This window comes from Vicugna pacos, chromosome 12 (genome assembly GCF_048564905.1).
Source record: "Vicugna pacos chromosome 12, VicPac4, whole genome shotgun sequence".
Lineage (NCBI taxonomy): Eukaryota > Metazoa > Chordata > Mammalia > Artiodactyla > Camelidae > Vicugna > Vicugna pacos.
The window spans coordinates 7,598,064-7,612,955 of record NC_132998.1 but is presented as its reverse complement, the minus strand read 5'-3'; the positions used below and the strand labels follow the sequence as shown (position 1 = coordinate 7,612,955).

Below are 14,892 nucleotides of genomic sequence, written 5' to 3'. Positions count from 1 at the left end.
CATCTAGCTGCATCACCATCATAAAGGGAGAATAAGATGGAACCACAGAGTCAGACAGAGCCCAAGCAACACATATTTCACATACATACTCACTCACCCCACTAGGTTTTCCTCAGCTACCAATACTGCTTTAGGTTACGTGTATTCTGCCAGGGGAGGCAAATGGGTCTGAGCAGGTCTCAAAATGGACTGTGTAAGACCTCAGGCCTCCCTCCTCCCTCTAGAAGTTACAACTGTAGCAAAAATGAAGATGGAACTTCTCAAGAATAAAGTTTCTAACACCAATTCCCTCGATAAGCCCCAAATGTCTCTTCCCCTTTGGTCATGGCTATAACTGGGTCCAATGATTCCAACAGATTGACCAGGTGTCAGAGGTGTGCAGATTAAGGCAGATGAGCTCAGGTTTAGGAGAGCTGCAGCTGTATGGGACTGAGTCTGTAACACTAAGGTATTGGGGAAGGACGGCTGTTACTCTGATAAGTCAGCAAAGCACTTCCTGAGGGAGCCAGAGCCCAGACTGTAAATGCTGTACAGAAAGGGCCAAATCATTCACTGCACCACTCCTCCAGCCAGAGGTAGAAAAGATTTACTCTGGAGAGATTCGGTAGAGTCCCCAAAACAAACAAGTTACATGTGGGCAAAAGGAGGGAGAGGTAGCACAGTGAAGAATAAATTCAAACATAGCTGGAAATTAAGCCCCCAGGACTGAATACAGTCTGTGAAAGACCAGGGTACAGGGAGGCAGAGAGACTGAAGGAAGCAAGTCAGAGAAAGTACATTCATGACAGCCTAGGAAACTAGCAGTAGTGTGGGGGAGGAGAGAGGGTGGCTGTATGCCTAGCTTTCACAGGGTAAGGGAGTGGAAGATGACTAAGATATTGCACAGAAGACCCGACACTGAATTGTGGGAGCTAGCGGTTGCTTGGGGAACAGTTAAAAGGTTTCGGACACTTAGAGCGGAAGACTGGCCAAGAGCGTGATTAGGTACTTCAGCAATGGACATACTAGAGGCCTTCAGGCACCTCAAGCCCTGAGTGGGTCAGCAGCTCTCCATCCCAAAGGGCAAAGGCAGGCACCACTGGACCCCGGAAATCTGTCTGTAGTGTGTGGACCACAGCAACCCGGCTCACATCCACCAGGCTCAGCTTCTGGGCCTCATACTCCAGCAGCAGCCCCACCTTCTCTGGCTGCCCAATGCCCTCAATAGGGGCTTTCTCTTTGGCGAACATGGTGTGCCACTTGCGCTGGGCATAGGTGAACACCCAGGAACGATCGTCAACACCAATGCAGCTATCCCGGGACATGTCCACATCTGCCACTCCTATTCGGAATTGCTGGGAGCGCTTCACTGTCACCTCCCAGTAGTGCCTGCCACTGGTGACCGCGGTGTCTGCCAGCACCACTGCCCACTCCCGGAATCGCTCCACATTCAGGGCCAATTTTGTGGGCTCCAATCCCACCATGCCATATTTGACACCTGTGTCACCTCTGAAGAGTACCAGGCTGCTGTGGGCGGTCTTTTCTTCCAGTTTGAAACTGATGCCTGCGGGCAAAGCAAAGAGACGGGATAATGACGTGGGCTGAAACTCCGGAAATAGGGACAAAATACATACCCCGATGTTAAACATTCAGTCATGAGATTACAAGGAAACACGGGAAAGTGAGAATGTCAAGCCGGCGAGAAAGTGGGAGCGCTTTAGTATGCGCAGCCCAAGGAGCCGAAAAGCTCGGACTGGGGAAGCCCTGGTATTTAAAGAAACCAGAGAGTGTCCTAGATTTAGAATCTTAAGACCAACGCCGATGGGGGAAGGAGAATGAGTCGAAGGGGCTGGAGTTGTTTCTCCGAGTGGGCTCCAACCAGAATAACAGACGGAAACTATTTTGAAAGTAAAAGAGAGTAAAAGGATCTAATCCTACCTCTGCGGGCTTCCGCGGCGGCAACTCCTAATCGTTTGGCTCCCCAGCGGCACAGGCACAGCGAGCGTGCAAAGGGCAGCGCCATCTTGCAGCACAGATGAACAGGGCCCGCCCCCCGGCCGAGACCCCGCCGTCTGCCCGCCTGCTCCCCTCGCACGTGGTGCGCAAGAGGCTGCCGCGCAGTGTGATGACGTGAGGGAGCAGCACCCCCGCAGGGAGCCGCCATTTTCGTGAATTCTGTTCTGACTCCACCCGCAGTTGATAGTTTATTCAATTTTTGTGCAAAGAGGAATGCTGCCCACATTTTAACTAAATAGGACGTTTAAAGAGATGGTGTAGCAAGACAGTTAAAAGTATAGATTTGAGTTAAATAATAATTGGATTCGAACCCTGCACCTCTGTGTGACTTTGGGCAAAATCAGTTCTCTGAGGCTGCGTGTTCTCATTTGTAAAACAGAAAAATGTCTAGCGGTCAGACTTAAGTAAAAGTTAAACGAGAGAATAACCCGAATACATAGGCAGTTAGCAACCACTGGGTAAATGGCAGTTCTAATAAATATTAAAATGCACAAATACTATAAATGTTGGTTTTCTGTTTTCAGGGCCAGCAATGGAAGATTTGACTCAGTACTTGGTTTTCTCAGTTTACTCTCCAAATACCACTATTTTGGTTCAGTTCAGAATGGAACAGTTACGAGGTGGGTGGTTATGGAGGGCCTACATTTTTAACATTTTGATTTGCTTGAGGCTCTGTATCCTTGCTTTCTAAGTTTTTCAAACTATCCACTTCTCAAGGCTCTGCTGGCCAGCCCAGTATCAGCATCCCCTCTCCGTCGTCTCCTCCCTCGAAAAAGTGATCTCAGGACTTTAATAGCCTAAAATATTAACCAAAAATTCTTCCCTTACTGGAGAACTCCAACCACTGGTCCTGTGGAGATGTCCCTAGTTAAGGCCACTGTCATCCTTCACCTGAATTGGGGCTTTCCTGTTTTAAATGTGGTAATGTGGTCGCTTCTACAATGGACACCCAACTTCCATTTGTCTGCTTTAAATCCAATGTCCACACTACAGTCAGAGTGATATTTTTAAAATCACAAATCTGATCATGCCACTCCTCTACTTAAATCTTTAAATGTGCCTAGAATATGTATATATGTATATATGTAGGTATAACTTAATCATTTTGCTTTACATCTGAAACTAACACAACATTGTAAATCAACTATACTTAAATTAAAATTTTTTAATCTTTTAATGTACCTGCATCAAATTCCCTTGCATTGTCATAAGACTACATAATATGACTACTGCCTACCATCTTCATTCTTTCTCACAAAACACAGCCCCTCTTTCAAAGTGGGAAGAGATAGATGAGAATATTGGCAGCTGCATTATGATGCACTACATGCTATGACTGAAGTGATGATAGGATACTCAGGAAGCAAAGGAGAATCCTCTGATTGAGTACTATATGAGGGAGTGTTAGAGACTTCTCAGATGCCATAGCTATGGCTTGCAAAGTGAAAATGGTTAAGTAGATGAGGGAACCCCAGTTTGCTCAAGATCTTGGCCAATGTCTTCTCCTTGAATATACATATTTTCTCTTGACTATCCCATTTACACTGGTGGAGTCCACAATCACCTATTGGAGAAGAACTCTCAAAATCTCTACCCCGTATTTCTTTCCTGAGTTCCAGATCTGTATATCCAACAGCCTAGTGACATTTCTACCTGGATGTACCCCAATCACCTCAAATGTAACATATCTAAAGCTAATTTTGCCTTCTTACACAAACTTCCTCCTCCTGCGCCTACATTACCTGACTTGAACTGCAACACATAACTAGACATTTGCCCAGCCAGGAACGTGGAAGTCCCTGACTTCTTTGTCTCCCTCACTACACATATGTGATTGTCATTAAACCCCTATCACATTATTTCTCCCTTGGACTGCTGCATTGGCCTTCTAACTGGTCTCCCATTCTCCCCAGTGCTGCTGAGGGAACACTTAAAGAGGCAACTATCTCACCCACTAAGTTGTGAATTCTCAAGAATGGGGATAAAGTACATTGTCCCCTGTGCTTCAGGGCCTCGGTGTTCCCCTTAGTACAGAGTAAGTGTTCACTGCTTTTGAATGACTAAATGAGTGAGTAAAAAGGGAGTTTTATACCATCATTCTGGGCATGCAATGGCTCATTCCTTCCACCAGGAGTCAGCCTGTCCCAGCCTTTTCATCCCACTTAGTATGTGAGAAGAGAGGTTTCTACTCTTTTCAAACCTAGGAGCAAAGTCATGAAGGCGACGTTTCCTTCAGAAAAGTCCAGCTTTGTCGGTACTTTGCATTTTGGTAGTAATGAGACAAAAGTTTCAGGCTTATGCTTCTGTAGGGTTTCTCCTTAGGTTCCACCTTGGTCCTGAGAGCTGGAACAATCACTGGTTCCAGCTTTTACAGACTGAATATCCATCTGATAAGTCAATCTTCATTCTGATGATTTATCTGCCTCGTTGCTCGTGAACAAGTAATTAACTCTTAACATTTCCAGGCATAGTAATTAGGAAATTATAGAATTTTACTTGACAGACAAAAGAGGAAAAGATATTAAAGGTATAGGGAACAGCTTAGGCTAAAGCACTGGGTTATGAAACAGAGTGGGTGCTTCAGGAACAACAAGAAGCACAATATTGCCAGAGTCTCATGCTAAAGAGATAAGGAGAGCAGTTGGAAAAGCTGAGGCTGGATTATGAAGAGTCGTGTATCCCATGGTAAGAATGTCTTTCAGGCATTCAGGAGCTATTGAAGGGAATACAGAGAAATGACAAATTACCGGTACTTTTATAAAGATAAAGCTGCCAGCAACATAGAGAATGAATTGGAGGGGATGAAACTAGAAACAGGGTCAAGCAGGTTCCGAGGCCACTAGAGTTCTCACATGAGACATGGTGTGGGCTCAGCTATCTAAGAGGTAGAATTGATGGAACTTTGGTGACTGGTTAGATGGGAGTGAGAGGAAGCTGGAAGGAAAGTTGATTCATAGGTTTCTCACTTAATGAGGGGATACAGAAGAAAAAGCATATTTGGATGGGGAAAGATAATTAGTACAGTTTTGGACAGGCTGAAGTTGAAGTCTATGGAACATTCAGGCGAAAATGTTCTATAGATACATGGATAAAAATTTCAAGGGAGAGGTAGATGTAGGTGAAGTTATCCAAGGAGAGGGTGTAAACTAGAGTAAGTAGGGAATAAACTGAAGGTGCAATCCTAGGGAATATCAGTATCTGAGATAACACATATCAGGTGCTTAGAACAGGACCTGACCCATAGGGAGCACTGGTCTGCTGGCTTGGGGTTGTATCTGACTCCACAGGAAAGAAAACGGAGAAGGAGGCTAGGACAGGATGGGCCAGTCTATTTACTCTGTTTCTTGGATTAGCCCATTTCTACCATGTGGGGGCCTGGATCTGATCCAAGTGCTAACTGGAGCCCTTAACTATGAGTGGGAGCGGGATGATGCACTCAGAGCTTGGTGATTGTTCTGGACTTTGCCAGGAGTCAGCAGTCAGCAAAGCATAACCAGAGAAAGGGAGAGAACGGGGGCCCTCAGGAGCTAGCCAAAGGGGCTGCTAGGCTAGCTTGTGCTGTGCTGGGGCCTTTGTCCTACTGAAACTGTCCACACAATGGAGCTGCGTTACATGCTGACCTAGCATTCTGGCTACGGGGCTGGGATAGAGATTCCACGTGGTGAAAACAGAGATGGATGGTCACCCAGCCCCTCAGGACCATGTTGCTATTCAGCCACATTGTAATTTCTATAGAGGGTGTTCAATACTTGATAATCATAAATTATGTTTATGTCTGATTAATTCATGGATCCGTTCATTTATATGTTGATTTAAGGCAGCTAACTTAACATGTGTGTATTGCTCGGGCATATTATCTCATCTGATCCTCGTACAATCCTGTACGATCAGCAAGAGAGCTATTTTCATGAAACTCAAATCTGAGTTATTCTTTAGGTCCTAGAGCTATGGGCTGGCTAGGGAATAGCTTCAGAAAGGTAGTGAGCTGGTCCTGGACAACCTCACAAATGGCTGTAGTATTTGGGACCCACTGTGGAGAAATGAAGCAAGACGAAGAGCTCTGCCTAAAGATTCCCTAAGCTTTATAGACTCACTTGCTCCCTACTATTACGGATTATGCTTCCTAATGGCACCTTTCTGGGACAGAGAGGGGGCCTTCTCTATTGAAGGGGGTAGTAAGCTTAGGATCACTAGCCCCAGGAATATAAATAGGTTGAAATGTTGATGGTTAGTAAACCAAGAGAAAACTTAAGTGTAGAGATAGATGAGACTCCAGGATGACTGCTACTACAAGCCACTAAGACTTACGATAACTTTGTAACTACCCCAAGTTTGTTATTTTACAGATCCCATTTCTCCATTTCCATAGTTCCTAGTGGAAAAAAAAATACTTCAAGACTTTCTGTATGTTTACTTAAGTCCAGAAGAGAGGAAGGTGGAGAATCTAAAACTAAACTTTGTTGGCAACCTCTGAAAAGAACCCCAAGTACAAGAATGGAGTCAAGTGATAGCAAAAAAAAGTGAACAAACTAGTCAGAAAAGACAAAGATGAAATGGGGTGTGTTCTGGGTGATCCCAGGAGTGCTGACCTCAGGAATCCCCTGCGCTCCCAGGCAATTCCTCAAAGGCACTTTCCTTTGCCAGTTCCAGAGGTCCAGATGCCATTCGGCACTGGTACCTTCCCGCTGGTTGACTCAGTTTCTGGTGAGGGATGGGAATGACCTTACCTTGCCTTCCCTGGAATTCTTCTCATTGTCTTCCAGATAGAGCCTCACTTTGGCTTTCCTCTTTACCTCTCTGGCTCCTGAAACCCAGGTTCATAAAAGATGATTAGGAAGTGAAAGAATGAGTCTCTCCCTTCACTGTGAGCACCTCTGGTTGACAGAAGATGTTATAAGCTCCTTCTCCTCATTCAGCAGGCCTGGGGCCAAAGGGCTAAAGAGAGAGAGAAAAGGGCCACGGCTGGAGAGAGTGGATACCTAGGTGTGAGGATGTGTGAGTACAAATGTCCAGGGCTCCCTTGAGGAGGGCACTGCCTAGGGGACGGGGTGGCAGGTTGAGGAATGAGGCTCCTCTATTGGCTGAAGGAAGGAGATGAGGGTTGTTCCCTGACACAAGAGTGTAGCTCTCATCTCTGGCTGCCTCTTTCTCTAGGGTAGGTGCCTGAAACACTTGCTCCTCACCTCCCAACCCCACTCACCTAGACCTGATCTGGGAGATGAGAGTCCTGCAGAGAGGGACTTTTATCTATAGACTCCACCCTTCTCCCACTGAAGCCAAGCCCTTTCCCCTTCTCCACTGTTGAATCCCAGTCCAACCAAGTGAGGCCTTATTCTCTGACCACCCCCTTATTCTGTCCCTCAGTCCTTCTTCCTTCCTTTCACTTCAGGTGCTTAGGGGTCAGCGGGTAAAGAATGAAGAGTCTGAGGCCTGGTGGGGAGAGTTTGTTAAAGGGGAGGGGAACAGAGAGAGGGTGAGGAGGAGGGAGTAGGAGAGCAGAGGAGAGGAGACAGCCTGATCTTGCCTTCCCTTCCCCACCCTCTCTCCCAGGACTTGAGGAGCCAGTGGTTTTGGAGACAGGTGCTGGCTGAAGGTCTGGACACCCTGAATTTTGTGGGGTTTGTCCTTAGGGCCTCGTGCCTCAGTGGGAGCTCCGTGTCAGGCACAGTCCCTCACCCCCAGCCTGGAGAGCTGCTGGTGGAGAGCCTGGCACTGGTTTTTGATGAGGTCAGTGAGGCCCAGACAAATCCGGCCCTGACTGTGGCACTATTCTCTGCCCATTGGCTTGACTCTCTCCAGGGGTAGCCTATGTCCTGGCCTCACTCTTCTTCTACCTGGCTCTGCTCTGGGCAGCTGCAGCCTAGCTGGTCACCCAGGTAGGCAGAAGGCCCCCTCCCTGAGTAGGGTGACACTACGTAGGTAATGAGGGTGGATGACTGATAGGGCATTAAGGAATGAACAAAAGAGGGGCTAGCCCTGCTCTGTGCATCCTGTCGTTATGCCACTTTCAATATGATTGAAATAGGCCAATGAGTTAGGCTCAGCAACTCAGGAATTTGGGTGACTCATTGCAGATCCTTTGCTCAAATCTTCCTTGGTAGCTAGATGATGGGGTCTGTGGGCCAATGGGAGGGATGCATGTGTTCTCTCACCCCTTGTCCTAGCATCACTTGTCCCTTCTAGGCGAGCAGGAAGAGTTATGTAGGTCAGGGCCTGGGCATGGAGTTTTTCTCCACTTTCCAGTTGGTACTCACCATGTTTGCTGGGCTTCGCTGGCAGGTGGACCAGGTGGCCTGGCAGTGGGTTTCTCGGTGACCTGAAGCACTGGTATGAATAAGAACCCCACTCAGAACCCTCTTACACTGTTGGTGGGAATGTAAATTGTTGCAGTCATTATGGAGAACAGTATGGAGGTTCCTTAAAAAACTAAAAATAGACTTACCATATGATCCAGCAATCCCATTCCTGGGCATGGATCTGAAGGAGACTCTAATTCAAAAAGATATGTGCACCCCAATGTTCATAGACGCATGACTTAAAATAGTCAAGACATGGAAACAACCTAAATGTTCATTGACAGATGACTGGATAAAGAAGATGTGAGATACACACACACAGACACACACACACACAATGAAATACTACTCAACCATAAAAAAGAATGAAATAATGCCATTTGCAGCAACATGGATGGACTTAGAGGTTATCATATTAAGTGAAGGAAGTCAGACAGAGAAAGACAAATAACATGATATCACATATGTGGAATCTAAAAAAATTACACAAATGAACTTATTTACAAAACAGAAAGAGACTAACAGACATAGAAAACAAACATGGTTACCAAAAGTGAAGGAGGGGAGGGATAAATTTGGAGTTTGGGATTAGATACAAACTACCATATATTAAACAGATAACCAGCAAGGGCCTACTGTACAGCACAGGGAACTATATTCAATATCTTGTCATACGTCTAATGGAAAAGAATCTGAAAAAGAATAAATTTATATATATATATATATATATATATATATATATATATATATATATATATAAAACTGAATCATTTTGCTGTACACCTGACATTAACACAACATTTTAAATCAATTATACTTCAATTGAAAAAGAAGAAAGAGTTGAAAAAAATAAGCAAAAAAAAAAAAAAGAAAGAAAGAACGCACCCATACAAAGCAGCAGGCTTGGGGAAGGCTGGATTCCACTCCTCAAGGGGAAACACAGCTTTTTTTTTTTCCTTTCAAGAGTCTAGTCTATCAGAAAATATTGTGTATGCTAATTATATGTAAATATATGCAAAATACCAGGTTTTGAGACCTCACCTCTAACTTGAAATTTGGTGTTTACCTAAGTTGGGAGGCTGCTGTGAAAGAAAATGGGCTGGGGTTCGGTTCTCCGTAAGGTTCTTATCAACATTTGATAAGGAGTAAAGGGGAAAGGTTGGTAGCTTCAAATAAGGAAATCTGTTCATTTGGTGTTTCCGCGGGCACGACATTAGCTGCTCTTTGCTCCTTATTCTAAGAGGCCATGGGGTCTATGGTTAGGGACAATCCCTTCCGACTGACACAGCCCTCATCAAATGGCTCCTATTTGTTAAGTGCTTTATTCTGTGCCAGGCACCATACTAGCCCTGTACCTACTTTTTCTTTGATCCAGAGTAAACTGAGGCTCAGAGAGCTTGCATTAATTTATTCAACAAATACTCATTTACTGCCCACTGTGTGTCAAGCACAGGGTTTGCAGTGGTGGACAAATCGACAAATCCCTGCCCTCCTGGAGTTTATATCTAGTGGGGATAATGTCCCCGCCTAGAAGATGGGAAAGCCAGGGCTGGGTTGCTGCTGTTCGTTATGGATTTCAAGTGCAGAGAATATTCCTTTGTTCATGACATCCCCCTCTCATTGGCCTATATATGGCTCCAACTTATTTTTTTTTGAATAATTAAGCGTCATTATTAACCATCTACCCAACAGAAAAACTAGAACCTTGAGAAGCACTTACAGAAATCTGTACTTATGTATGTAAATATCCCACTTCATCCCCTCGTCTCCCCTAACCTAAGGTAAACACCATCCTGAATCCTGTGTTTATCATTCTTAGTTTTCTTTTTTGTGTAGTTGCATGTCATATATATGTGTTTTGAAAAGCATATTTTTATTTTAGATTTTTTTTTTACTTTATGAAAAGATTTTCATGCTATGTGTAATCTTCTGGGGCTTTTTAAATGACATTTTATTGCTAAAATTTATCCCTACTATTGAGTGTCACTGTAGTGGTACCTCGTTTTGACTGCTGAATAATTTTCTGTTGTGTGAATATACCATCGTTTATTCATCCATTCTCCTGTCGATGGGCATTTGGGTTACTTCAAGATTTTGCTATTGTGAACAATGCTGCTATAAACAATCTTGTAACTGTCTCCTGGTGTAAGTATAAGAAAGTTTCCCTTGGGTATGTATGTAAGTGAGAAGTGAAATTCCTGGGTCAGACACCCCCACCTCCAGACCTTTCCCTAGGGATAGAGGTTTAGGACTCCAGTGTCCTGATAATGGCCATATCAGGAGGCATCAGACCCTCCCATTGCTTCATAGCCATGACTCAGTTTCCATCCTTTCAGTATTTTTGCTAGCACCTTGTGAGTTAGGAAAGACGAAGTACAAGCAGATTCTGAGATTTAACTACTAACCCCTCTTCCCCTGCCCAGCTCCCTGACCCCACTCCCAGGCTGTCCATGGAAAACACTTTTTTCTGCTCTGTCTTTGTGGTTTAAAAGGCCAGGCTGAGGGCTTGGAAAGGGAGGTGCTGGCATGGGGTGGGGGTAGGGAACCCAGGCTCAGAGAAAGCCAGACGCAGCAGATCTATTCTGTCCCAGAGCTGCAGGGTCCACAGATTCCAGCCCAAACCAGCCAATGGGAGAAGGCCTTCTAAATCCCAGAGAACTAAAGAATTCTCTTCAGTTATCCAACTTCCCTGCTGGACCCCACTCCTGACCCCCTACCCCCACCCTTACCCCTGGCCAATTCAGAGGAGCCTGGAGGCCCCCTTGAGCACAGTCTCATACTCCATGAAGTGAACTCAGCTCGACTGACCTTCCAAGCAGAGTTGAGGAATGTTCTAATATAGATGTCAAGTAGGGTGAGGAACCCCAAATTTGACATGAAAAGAAAGGCAGACTCTTCCAGTCCCCCTCTTCTTGGTCCCTTCCAGTCCTCACCCTACCCACACCCTCACACCCATGGCTCTGCTCATCTCCCAGTGGAGGAGGGAGGGGAAAATGCAGCAGCTTTATCCGATGCATGAGGGTGGGCCCAGCCCTCTGCAGCTGTGAAGGGGTTAAGAGGCTGGGCCAGCCACCTCAGCCTGCCCCTCCCAGGGATTAAGAGTCCTCTATAAAGGGGACTGTCCATCCAGGCCAGGGGGATATTAGGGACCCAGGCATTGTACCATCCCCCCTGCCATGTGGGAACTGCGGTCAGCCTCCTTCTGGAGGGCAATATTTGCTGAATTCTTTGCTACCCTCTTCTATGTCTTCTTCGGGCTGGGGGCCTCACTGCGTTGGACCCCTGGACCCCTGCATGTCTTACAGGTGGCTCTGGCCTTCGGCCTGGCCCTGGCTACGCTGGTGCAAGCTGTGGGCCACATCAGTGGAGCTCATGTCAATCCTGCAGTCACTTTCGCCTTCCTTGTGGGCTCTCAGATGTCCCTGCTCCGTGCCATCTGCTATATGGTAGCCCAACTCCTGGGAGCCGTGGCTGGGGCCGCCGTGCTGTACAGTGTCACCCCACCTGCCGTCCGAGGAAACCTAGCACTTAACACGGTAATGGTTGGCAGAGTGGGGCTGGGGGAACCTGGTGCCCTGACTTCCTGCCCGGTGCAGGTGGATCAGTTCCCCAGGGGTCTGGGACATTTTGTGTGTGTGTGCGTATGTGTGTTTCAGGGTGGGGAGGATCAACAGGTGGCTTGGAGGGGTAAGGCAGGCATAGAGCTTTGGACTAAAAATCTAGAAACCTGGGTTCGGGCTCCAGCTTTTCTTTCAACTCCTTGCTGGTTCTTGAGGAAACTTATTTTATCTTATGGGACCTCAGTTTCTTTATCCACGTAAGTGGGTGCAATTATTTCTACTGTGAAGTATCATTAGGAGAAACTAAGGAACAAATACAGTTACTGTGAAGGAGGTTGTGTTGTCCTTCGTCTCCAGGGAGCTGATGCCATAAGGGGGTTCCTGCCTGGGATGCACTGAGGAGGTAAGGCTGTGGCAGCCCTCATGAGCTGCCTCCCTTCTTCTTCCTTTGCCCAGTTGCACCCTGGGGTGAGTGTGGGCCAGGCCACCATAGTGGAGATCTTCCTGACGCTCCAGTTCGTGCTCTGCATCTTTGCCACATACGACGAGAGGCGGAATGGCCGCCTGGGCTCTGTGGCCTTGGCCGTCGGCTTCTCCCTCACCCTGGGGCACCTCTTTGGGGTAAGCAGGAGAGGGGAGCAACTTCTCCAGGGCCTCCAAACATTTGCTGACTTCTAAGCATTCTTCCTGCCCACGTCACTGTCAAACATGAACATTATCCACCTCCCTTGGTATCAGTCAGCACAGAGGAATCAACCCTGCTCTCTTTTCCTCTCTTGTGATGGCTATATCTAGTTCTTCCTGATCCCAAGGTGGAAAGGCATGTAACATGGGTAGATGCGGGCTTTGCCTAGGGATTCACATCAATGCCTAGGGAGCATCAGTGACTTCCCTCCATCATGGGACTTCCATATGGGTTGTCCTTCCCTACTTGCTGCTGGCTGGAGGCAAGGTACCAACTCTCAGGGGCAGGTGGGTTGTGGGAGAGAAGCTGGGGAGGAGTGGAGGGGAAGTGTCTCAGCTACAACTGTGTCTTTTGCAGATGTATTACACTGGTGCAGGCATGAACCCTGCCCGTTCCTTTGCTCCTGCCATTCTCACCAGGAACTTCACCAACCACTGGGTGAGTGAGAGGAGAAGGGCAAGATCCTGAAGCCCTTCTGGAGGGGTGTGGACTGCAGGTTCCAAGTCTGGTTCCTGCTCTCCATCTGGATGTGTTGACTGCTTGGCCAGCACTCAGCTAAGGGGGCTGTCAGAGTTTGCACGCCTGTGTGAGCAGGATTCATCATTTTTCTAGAAAGATGGGCTCTTGCTCATAAGGTTCCTTCACTGGTTAGTCAGAGATTTTTACTAAGTATCCACTGGCTTCCAAAACTAGGAGGTATGAGGAAAGACTACTGAACAGGAAGACAAAAACTTCTACTCTCAGGCATCAGAGTGTGTATGAGCACAAATGGTGGGGAGAGGGGGAAACAGGCAGTTGTTATTTAATGGCTATAGGGTTTCAGTTTTGCAAGATGAAAAGTTCTAGAGATGGGCTGCACAACAACATAAATAGACTTAACACTCCTCAGTGTACACTTAGAAATGGTAAAGATGGTAAATTTTATGTTATGTATATTTTACCACAATTTAAAAGAATTTTTGAAATTAACACAACACTGTAAATCAACTATATTTCAATTTAAAAAATTAAATTTAAAAAAAATAAATTTTCGGGGGGTGGGAGATAGAGCTCAGTGGCAGAGCGCATGCTTAGCTTGCATGAGGTCCTGGGTTCAATCCCCAGTAACCCCATTAATGAAAAGGGGAGGGGAAATAAATTTTCAAAGCAATGTGTAAACTAGTGCAAACTAATAACAATAAATAGAATATACATGTGCTAAGAAGGTGTGGGATAAAGGAATGATTTAATGAGTCAAAAGAAATGGTGAGTTCTGAAGTATAGGCAGTGGAGCTGTCTAGAGTTTTAAAACAAACAAACACTGATTTTGGCTTAAATGTGCCAAGCGCAGGATGTCTGTTTTTCAACAGTGGGGTTGGAAAAAGAGCAGCCTTGCTCTTGAGCCCCTCCCCAAACCTGATTATTCCTTCCTCTTCCTGCAGGTGTACTGGGTGGGCCCCATCATTGGAGGAGGCCTGGGCAGTCTCCTTTATGACTTTCTCCTCTTCCCCCGGCTCAAGAGCGTTTCTGAGAGACTGTCTATTCTCAAGGGTGCCAGGCCCAGTGAATCCAATGGACAACCAGAGGCCACAGCGGAACCTGTTGAACTGAAGACCCAAGCTCTGTAAAAGCTCCAGTGGGATAGAGGGAGTAGGAAGCTTCTGGGTTTACATGGAGGGGCTGAGCCAGCCCCTGGATGAAGAGACTGTGGGGAGGGGCATGTACTTCTTTATTTTTAAATTTACGTTTTGTTTTTTTTTTTTTGGCCTTTTGCCGTGTGAAATCTTTCAAGTTGCATTCATGAGCTGGTTGGTGCAAACTTCCCTTCCTCCCCCTCCCACCCTTCTTCGCTGATGTGTGTGAAGATTGTGATTGTGCGTATGAATGTGTGAATGTGGCTGTGTCTGAGTTTTGGGGCATGGCATGAGAGGTAGGGAAGTGAAAAGAGGCGTTACCCTATACCTTCCCCTCCCAACCCAGTGTGGTAAGTTCAGGGCACCAAGACCTTGTTTCTGGCCTCTGCCCTGCTGCCAGTCAGGTGTATGGCTCTGAGTTTCAGACAGGGCAGGGGAGCAGTAGTTACTCCTCAGAGGAGGCAAGGCATTCCAAGGGTTGGGAGAAGCAGTTGGGTGTCAGGGAGGAAATGGAGGCATTAGCCCAGATCAGGATGCAATTGTACCAAAAAGTTTTGGAGAAGTTAACAGGAGAGTGTAGCCTACTTATCTCAGGGATGCTTGCCCCAGGGACTTGGGTGGGGAAGTAGCTCTGAGAAAAATGAACACTGGAGTTTGAACTGTTCTGTAAATCCACATCAACCTGTCTACATTCACTGGCTGGGTTTTGTGTTCATTCTGGCAGGATGGATCTCTTTGGAGAC

At 46.4% G+C, this 14,892-nt stretch overlaps 2 protein-coding genes across 2 annotated transcripts; one reads left to right on the top strand and one right to left on the bottom strand.

Annotated features, from left to right (window-relative positions):
* Window positions 1-566: 566 nt before the first annotated feature.
* Window positions 567-2,063, bottom strand: LOC140700078 (SPRY domain-containing protein 4). The gene is made up of 2 exons (XM_072972672.1): window positions 1,918-2,063; window positions 567-1,543 (listed from the first exon to the last, which is right to left on the bottom strand). Exons 1-2 carry the CDS (start codon window positions 2,000-2,002, stop codon window positions 1,005-1,007), a joined length of 624 nt encoding a protein of 207 aa, XP_072828773.1. The 5' UTR covers window positions 2,003-2,063; the 3' UTR covers window positions 567-1,004.
* A 9,404-nt stretch (window positions 2,064-11,467) lies between these two features.
* LOC140700076 (lens fiber major intrinsic protein) lies at window positions 11,468-14,143 on the top strand. Its single transcript, XM_072972662.1, has 4 exons — window positions 11,468-11,827; window positions 12,308-12,472; window positions 12,894-12,974; window positions 13,958-14,143. Exons 1-4 carry the CDS (start codon window positions 11,468-11,470, stop codon window positions 14,141-14,143), a joined length of 792 nt encoding a protein of 263 aa, XP_072828763.1.
* The last annotated feature ends 749 nt before the right edge of the window (window positions 14,144-14,892 follow it).